Source organism: Dermacentor albipictus, chromosome 5 (genome assembly GCF_038994185.2).
Source record: "Dermacentor albipictus isolate Rhodes 1998 colony chromosome 5, USDA_Dalb.pri_finalv2, whole genome shotgun sequence".
Taxonomy (NCBI): domain Eukaryota; kingdom Metazoa; phylum Arthropoda; class Arachnida; order Ixodida; family Ixodidae; genus Dermacentor; species Dermacentor albipictus.
The window spans coordinates 77,877,402-77,886,217 of NC_091825.1; the positions used below are offsets into that span (position 1 = coordinate 77,877,402).

General features: G+C 46.6%; 1 protein-coding gene across 1 annotated transcript; it reads left to right on the forward strand.

Annotated features, from left to right (window-relative positions):
• Positions 1-3,121: 3,121 nt before the first annotated feature.
• Positions 3,122-6,772, forward strand: LOC135921186 (uncharacterized). The gene is made up of 6 exons (XM_065455496.2): positions 3,122-3,402; positions 3,462-3,570; positions 4,246-4,339; positions 4,448-4,516; positions 5,313-5,425; positions 6,113-6,772. Exons 1-6 carry the CDS (start codon positions 3,122-3,124, stop codon positions 6,380-6,382), a joined length of 936 nt encoding a protein of 311 aa, XP_065311568.1. The 3' UTR covers positions 6,383-6,772.
• The last annotated feature ends 2,044 nt before the right edge of the window (positions 6,773-8,816 follow it).

Here is an 8,816-nt window from a genome sequence, read left to right on the forward strand (position 1 = left end):
GGTACATCAAGCTTCGTGTAAGACCGTACGTGCCAAATCCCTTGAGATGTTTCAAATGCCAGCGTTTCGGCCACAGCTCGCAGAGCTGCCGAGGCCGCCAAACATGTACGAAATGTAGTGCCCTTGAACACGCCACTGAAGCATGTAATAACTCTCTCCACTGTGTAAACTGAGACGGGGATCACGCCGCGTACTCGCGGTCGTGCCCCTCCTGGAAGAAGGAAAAAGAAATAGTAACTATAAAAGTAAAAGAGAATATATCATTTAAGGAGGCACGCAGGCGGGTTGCATACCTGCCAAAGAAAAGCTTTGCCGAAGTGGCGCGTCAGGGGGCAGCGTCACAACGGCCTCCGGCGACTGTCCGACCCACACGCAGTGAGTCGGCAGTTACGCCATCTGCCCCCGCGGCGGTTGCAGCTAGCGCTGCTCCGTCAACCGAGGAGAAGGCACCGTCGACCCCGAAGGTGGGCGCAGCCGAGGCTGCCTCAACCTCCCAGGTCCCTTCCAGCGCTGGCAACGGCCGGCGCAGCCAAATCTCTCAGGGAGCCCCATCGACCTCCGGGCTGGTGGGCGCAGGGGTCTTGCCCTCCAAGGCGGGACCCTCTCGGGAAACTTCTCGCTCGCAAGAGCAGGTGTCCGGCGCCTCACAAGAGGCAATGGACATTACACCTATCCTCAAGGCGCATCCGGCCCCTAAGGAGCGGCGAGGTTCCCTCGAACGCTTCAAAAAGAGCAAAACCCCGGTTACAAGGCCTCGAAAGGGCTCTGTAATCTAAGACATCCCTTCCGTTTTCGTAAACACAGCACCAATTTAATATAAAATATGGATACACAAATCATTCAATGGAACGTCAGAGGTCTACTTAGGAATCTTGATGATGTTCAAGAACTCATCCATAAACACAATCCAAAAGTGCTGTGTTTACAGGAGACACACTTAAAATCTACACACACAAACTTTCTCCGAAAGCACGTTACGTTTCGCAAAGACCGCGAGGATGCTGTCGCAGCATCTGGCGGTGTAGCTATTATTGCTGACAAAAGTGTAGCGTGTCAGCATCTAAAGCTCCAAACGTCCCTTGAGGCCGTGGCCGTTCGAGCCGTACTTTTAAATAAACTCATTATAATCTGTTCTCTGTATATACCACCACATCATCACCTTCACAGACGCGACTTAGAATCATTAATAGATGAGCTCCCGGACCCCTATTTTATTCTTGGCGATTTTAATGCACACAGTACTTTGTGGGGCGATTCACGCTGTGATGCGCGAGGTCGCGTCATTGAACAGGTGCTTTTTACCTCTGGAACATGTCTCTTGAACACTAAGGAGCCCACATATTTTAACCTGTCCAACAAGTCATACTCTGCCATAGATCTTAGCATTTTATCGCCGACGCTTTTACCCTATTTTAAATGGAATGTGCTTAACAACCCGTATGGGAGTGACCACTTCCCAATAATCCTAACTACGCCGAAACAAGATCAACTTCCCCCGCTGGTCCCTCGGTGGAAGATTGACTCAGCCGATTGGGAACGGTACCGAACTCTTACTTATATGATGTGGACTGAGTTGTCTGGTATAACCATAGATGATGCTGTTGCATATTTTACAGCTTTTATACTGGATGCCGCCTGTAAATGTATTCCACAAACGAGCGGCATGGGTTCCAAGCGGCGTGTTCCCTGGTGGAACGATGCATGCAGGCAAGCACGGAGGAACCAGAACAAAGCGTGGGCGATATTTCGCGATTCTCCTACAGCTGAAAACCTGGAAAACTTTAAACATGTCAAATCCCAGGCAAGGAGAACGCGCCGGCAAGCAAGACGAGAGAGTTGGGCGAAGTTTATATCAAGCATCAACTCGTACACAGATGAGACAAAAGTATGGAATAGAGTGAAAAAGGTAAATGGACAACAAACGTATTCGCTGCCTTTAGTAAATAGTCACGGAGAAAGCCTGGAAGATCAAGCCAACTTTCTTGGCACACACTTTGAACACATATCCAGCTCCTCACACTACACCGAAACATTCCTAAAGTACAGAACACGAATAGAGTACCAAAAGCTAGAAAGGAAATGTGCAAAAAGTGCGCCGTACAATGAACCATTCTGCATAGCAGAACTGCAGGCAGCACTGAACTGCTGTAATACATCCGCCCCAGGTTCAGACCGCATAATATATGAGATGTTAAAACAACTACCATCCGAAACACAGAAAACCCTCCTTTCCCTTTACAACGTTATATGGTCTTCCGGCGAGATCCCCTCTGCTTGGAAGGAGGCTATTATAATTCCAATACTGAAGCACGGAAAGGATCCTTCCTCTGCATCAAGTTATAGACCTATAGCATTAACAAGTTGCCTCTGCAAAGTATTCGAAAAAATGATTAACTGTCGCCTACTACACTTCCTAGAATCAAACAAATTGCTAGACCCATTCCAGTGCGGGTATCGGGAGGGTCGATCCGCCACTGACCATCTCATACGTATCGAGGCACGTATCCGTGAAGCTTTTGTCCATAAGCAGTTTTTCTTATCAGTATTCTTAGATATGGAGAAAGCCTATGATACAACGTGGCGGTTCGGGATATTGAGAGACCTCTCACACTTAGGTATCCACGGAAATATGTTCAATGTTATCGAAAGTTATCTATCAAATCGGACATTCCGTGTTCGAGTTGGCAGTGTTCTGTCACAGAAGTTTGTACAGGGGCCGTATTCTGTAACGGTTCCTTTGGGAACCGGTTCCCTTTGGCTGTTACGTCGGGATTACGTAACTCGGAGAAAGAGTGGAACGGGGCGGCGTGAGGGGAACCAATCAACGAGCGGCGGCCTGCCTGAAGATCACGTCATCAGTTTTGTTTGTACTTGGGGGACGGTATAGCAATTGAAGGATGTTGCTGGTTTGATAAAAAAACATTGGTTTGTATAGAACACTTGCAAATATATTTTCAGTAATAAATGTGAGCTTGCGGCGCAGACTGCTACTGGGAGTTGTAATTTTATTTGTGTTGTTTTCTTATTTAGTCGCTAGGTGGTGTGCCATACGTTATGCAAACAAGTTGCCTCGCTTTGTTTGCGTTCTGCGTTTGCCAGTTTGTGCGCCGAATCCGAAACGATGTCATCGCAGCAGGTTCGGCGGCTGGGTCCTCATGTTTCAGAGAGGCAGCGCGAGATACTCTTGTCATTTGTTGAAGAGCACCCCTACCTTGCGAAGGCGTCGTGTGTGCTGGGTCAACAGCTGACGGCGGCGCGCAAGGAGGAGCTCTGGCAGCAAGTGACTGCCTTGCTGAACACTGAGGGCCCGGCAGTGAAAACTGCAGCCCAATGGCGCGGCGTGTGGAAAAAAGACGTCTACAAGGCCCGCCGTGATGCAGCCGCCTTGCACGCCGAAAGCAGGTAAGCACACTCGTTGACGGAGCTTTTGCGCACCATATTCTAACAAACGTAAATCACAGCGGAACCGGAGGAGGCAGCCTGCCCGGACCGCGAGGGCGCATCCTTTCCTTGGTTGGAAGGGCGAGCGCCATCGGAGTCTGCCCGCCTTTCTATGAGCCCGACGAAGAGGTGAACATCAGGCGCATGGGTTTCAATAGGTCAACGCCAAGTCGTTGCGCTGTCGCGATTCGCTCAGTCACCGCCGTTTGGCTGATGTGTGGTCGCGCGCTAGTGTTGCCTCTCAGAAGATAGCCCGAGCTTGAGCGGAAATCGTCAAGCTATTTACTATCGCTTGCGTATTTCTCTGAAAAATGCACACAAATGCTTGCTCAGTGCCTGTGTTTTTATGTAAAGGCAATGTTCTCTGCTTTTTAATGAGGCATATAAGCCATGTTGGTGTAGTCCGTTTAATCATTCTATAGTTAGCTTATGCATGTTCGCATGCAGTGATATGTTTTGTAAATAATTGGGGTTGCGCCGATGCAGATTTATAAAAGTGACATAATAGATAACTTCTTAGTGTAGAAGCACCAGTAGCATGCCACCTTTTTACTCAATAGGTAAGCAAACACTTAGAGTGGTTGCCACAGGAACAAAAGAGCTTCATTTATTGAGCAGATGTGCACCAACCATTTGTCATTGATGGTCATGTAAAAAGACATAGCACAGGCTTTTATTAGTGTAGCCATTTCGAAATGCAACGGTCTGGATGCCATTGAAATATGACTGCAATATTTCCTGTACATGACAGGTATCACAACAACAAAACTGTTATCATTAATGATGCCAATTGCATCTATGCAGGAGGAAAGCGCTGCTGACCGCGGTGCTGGTGACGCGGCAACTGCCGAGTCCCATGTGTCTGTCAGCACAGCGCCTGGGACAAGCGGCATAAGAGGTAAGTTGGAAGGCATTTCTTTCATTCATTTGTTGTACACATCTCTACAGTATTTTTCCAAACGTATGACATGTACTTATTTTCCTTATGCGTCGTATTCATTCTTAGCGAGACCAATGCAGCCCGCGACAGCGGAGAGGCGTCGGGAGGATGCAGGTGGCCCTAGTAGTCAGACACGTAAGTGTACAACAGACGTCTTCACAATTTTTTACTTACTTATTGTGAACACATACTTTTCAGAAACATTGTCATTACAGAACGTGCATTGTAAAATCATAGCCATAAGTAGCGTACTAAATTCACATAACTAAAGAACAAACACGCAAACACATTCAGAATTCCCCAGAACAGTAAAGAAGGAGAGATTTAGGAGCACAAACACAAGTCGTGTTGAACATGTAAATGAGCTGTATTACGCATTGACTGCAAGGACTTAATTTGGATCATGCTTGCTGATGGACAATACGAGGACGTAATTGTACAAGGGGAACAATGAATGTGTATGTGTATGTATTTACTGTATGATTAGTGAATGGGCTCACCGTCGTATGTTACGTACTTCAAGTAACTTTGGTAATACAGAAGTTGCACAGAGGGAAAAAGTATTTCTCATCGTTACGCAAGAAGGGTTGTGAGAACGAACAGAATGGCTAGGCAACAAATGGCACTACATTTGTGGTGCTGTTAAAAAAGGAAATTATGCAATGCCGCAAGCAGTGTAGTTTTGTTTGGTGCCAAAAGGCACAATAATGCCTCGGATTGCTTTAAAGAATAGTGGCCCCATGTGAAATGCCTCACTCATTAACACTGCATTTTCTTGATTTTCCTTAATGAAAACATTTTGGTATATGTGATCTCTGATACAAACTAGTTGCAATGAGCAGTGGTAAACAACTCACAATAACGCACGAAAACAAGTTTTGCGTTGCATGTGAGGAAATTAGTAATGGTGCCCCTTTTGCCCTACTTTTAGAGCCACGGCAGACAGGGCGGGGCCGAAGGCCAGAGCAGAGAACGGACGACCTGCTGTCTTCTGTCGTTGCGAAATATGCTGAGTCTGTTGCACTCTCGCAACAGCAGAACAACGTAAGCATTCCAACTAGGTTATCATTCTCATGATTTCACTCTATACACGAAAGCTATTTCTCAGTGAATGAAAATGCTTAGTATTTCTTACTGCACTTAGCTGATTTATGTTACTGCACTACTTCTGATAGTACTGTTCCATAAATATTACTCGTTAGATTACCTATGCTCACGTTATATTAGCAGGTGACATACGTCGTAGAACCTCTGCATACCTGCCGATTTGGCCATTGTATTGTATAATGGCGTTACACAACATTGCAAAAAATTGGGGTGCCTCTCGCACCATCTGCTTGTGGCTTTGTAAGATGCTGTATATGGGGGGGGGGGTTATTACCTTAGACGAAGTTTTTCGGTGCAGTACTTGAAGCAGCCAAAAAGGGCAACTGTAAGGTCCCTGTAAAAGTTAGCGCAATCTAGAGAGAATCTTTTGCTTACCAGTCTTCACTGTTCAAAGTGTGGATTATTCTTGTGCACTGCGTCTAAAAGTGCATGCATATGCCGCTTAAAGTGCTTCTTTAGAGGAAATTTCTTAAGGACTTGTGCCATCTTGTTCATTGTGGTTGAGTTCAAATCTTAAGTGAGTGTGTTGAAGATTGAACCTCACTATTGCATAGAAGGTACACTGCACAATAAAGAGTCAAGACGTTCTTAATAATTGTATGGTTGTAACCTGTCCCTATACAGCAAATGCAGGACCTCCTCCAGTCGGCGCAGCAGCTGAGAACGGCAGTCGAAAATCAAGGCGCGGCGACGTTGCGCCAAGCAGTAGCCACGGAACGCCAAGCAGTAGCCACGGAACGCCTTGCTTCTGCTGCTGAGCAACAGGTGCAGCAGAACACTCAGCTGCTGCAGGAGCTGCGGAGCCTGACACGGATGGCGCCAGCACTGGTGCTTTGCATTCAGCAGGCCATGGGGATGCCACCACAAGCCCCACCAGGTGGACCACCTTCTTAAGAGGAAGCTTTAGCTGGGGCCCAACTTTGACGCGGCCTATTCAAATACATGTAAAATGCAAAAACGTTTTTCTGAGATAACCCTTGGGCCGATTTTAATGAAATTTGTTGCATTTCAGAGAGAAAGTTAAATTGTAGCGACTGTTCGAAGCGGAATTGGATTTGTCTTAAAAGAATTTTCAAATATTCGACCATTTGAAAACAATAGAAGCATGAAGTTTACAAATTCATAGCTCTGCATCAAGAATAGATATCGTGGTTCTGTAAATTGCATCCATTAGATCGTTCAAAGCGGACAAATTTGATATGTCATTTTACATCTTACATGAATTTGTTACGTTGGTTACAAGGGTTCTGCAAGAGCTTTATTTCCGTATTACAAATTTTTTTATTTTCATGTGTAACATATAAATTTTGTCCGCTTTAGATGTGCTGTTAGATTCAATTCACAGAATTGTTTTATCATTTTTTGTTGTTGAGTTAGAGAGTTGTAAACTTGACAGTTTCGTTTCTTGAAGATTTTCAAATTTTGCCAATTTTTAATAACAATTTGACGACTTAACTAATTCGAAACCAACAGTCACTAGATTTTAAGTTTTTATTTTCAATGCAACAAACCTTGTGAAATTTGGTGCAGTGTTTGCCGAGAAACACGAAGTCCCATTTTACATGTATTTGGATAGGAGCACCCGAGTTAAAGATTCCTCTCAAGAGGAAGCTTCCGGAGTCCTCCACTACGGCGAGCATTCGTAGTGGGGGACTCCGGAAATTTCGACCACCTGGGGTTCTTTAACGTGCACCTAAATCTAAGTACACGGGTGTTTTCGCATTTCGCCCCCATCGAAATGCCGCCGCCGTGGACGGGATTCGATCCCGCTCCCTCGTGCTCAGCAGCCTAACACCATAGCCACTAAGCAACCACGGCCGGTTCTTTTCAGAAAACAGATATTGCACTTCTGTAAATTTCATGTGTTAGAACCTTGTATGTGGATTAATTTAGTGTGCATAGATGGTGTACCTGTTACGGCTCTGATCGACACTGGTGCGCACGTATCTGTGATGAATGCTCAGCTTCGGAATCATCTCAAGAAAGTCTGCACTCCTGCCCCTTCGCCTGTGGTCCAGGTCGCCGATGGTGGAACACCAGCCGTTATTGGCATGTGTCCGGCCCGCACAAGTGTTGCCGGCCATCATACTTCTGTTTTGTTTTATGCACTAGAGCACTGCCCTCGCGACCTCATCCTGGTCCTTGACTTTCTGCTTACACATTCCGCTTTGATAGACTGTTCTGCTGGTGTTGTGCAACTTGCTCTACCTGCTGCTATTGACCCTCCCAGTATTGCTCCGATACGGCTTTGTTCCACAGAGCATATTCGCCTCCCTCACCATGCCGTTACCTACCTAGGTGTCTCCCCCGTTCCACCTGTACCAGACGGTGACTGCATCGTATCTCCTCATCCGGATGTCCTGCTCTCGCATAACGTCGTTACCATTTCGGGCAACACTTCATGCCTTCCGCTTGTGAACTTTTGATTCTGTACACAAGTACTCCCGCCCGGAATATCCCTGGCGCAAAAACGCCAGCCAGAGACTACCACTTGTGAGAGCTCCTCGTGTTCAACTCCTGCTTCGCCCCCTATCCCTTCAGACCTGAATGCCCTAACAAAAATGATTGCTCCCGACCTTCCTCCCCAGCGTGCTCAAGAACTACATTGCCTCCTTGCCTCATACTGGGACATATTCGACTTTGGAGAACGCCCTCTAGGACAAACATCTGTCGTAAAACATCGAATAAACACTGGTGATGCGAGCCCGATCCATCGGCGACCCTACGGCGTCTCACCTACTGAGCGACATATCATCCAACAAGAAGTTGACAAGATGCTTTGTCAAGACATCGTCAAACCTTCTTGCAGCCCATGGGCATCCCCTGTTGTACTAGTTGAAAAGGACAACAGTTGGCGATTTTGTGTCGATTATCGGCACCTCAACAATGTAACGAAGAAAGACGTCTATCCGCTACCACGCGTTGATGATGCCCTGGATTGCCTGCATGGAGCACAATATTTTTCGTCCATCGACCTTCGCTCCGGCTGCTGGCAAATTGCCGTCGATGACACGGACCGCGAGGAGACAGCTTTTATTACTCCCGATGGCCTGTATCAGTTCAAAGTGATGCCTTTCGGTTTATGTAATGCCCTGGCCACATTTGAATGAATGATGGAAGCCCTCCTACACGGTTTCAAGTGGTCCATCTGCCTCTGTTACCTGGACGACATGATCGTTTTTTCTCCGACTTTTGCGACACACCTTGAGTGCCTGTTGATGATCCTATCTGTTTTTCGTCAGGCGGGGCTACAACTAAATTTGTCCAAATGCCACTTCAGTCGTCGTGAAATTTCTGTGCTCGGGCATCTCGTCGATTCTTCTGGTGT

Excerpts from the sequence above, each read along its gene's own strand:
- LOC135921186 (XM_065455496.2), top strand. The coding sequence starts at position 3,122 with ATGTCATCGCAGCAGGTTCGGCGGCTGGGTCCTCATGTTTCAGAGAGG. Across the intron at positions 3,403-3,461 it reads GCCTTGCACGCCGAAAGCAG|CGGAACCGGAGGAGGCAGCC; the intron begins GTAAGCACACTC and ends CGTAAATCACAG. Across the intron at positions 4,340-4,447 it reads TGGGACAAGCGGCATAAGAG|CGAGACCAATGCAGCCCGCG; the intron begins GTAAGTTGGAAG and ends ATTCATTCTTAG.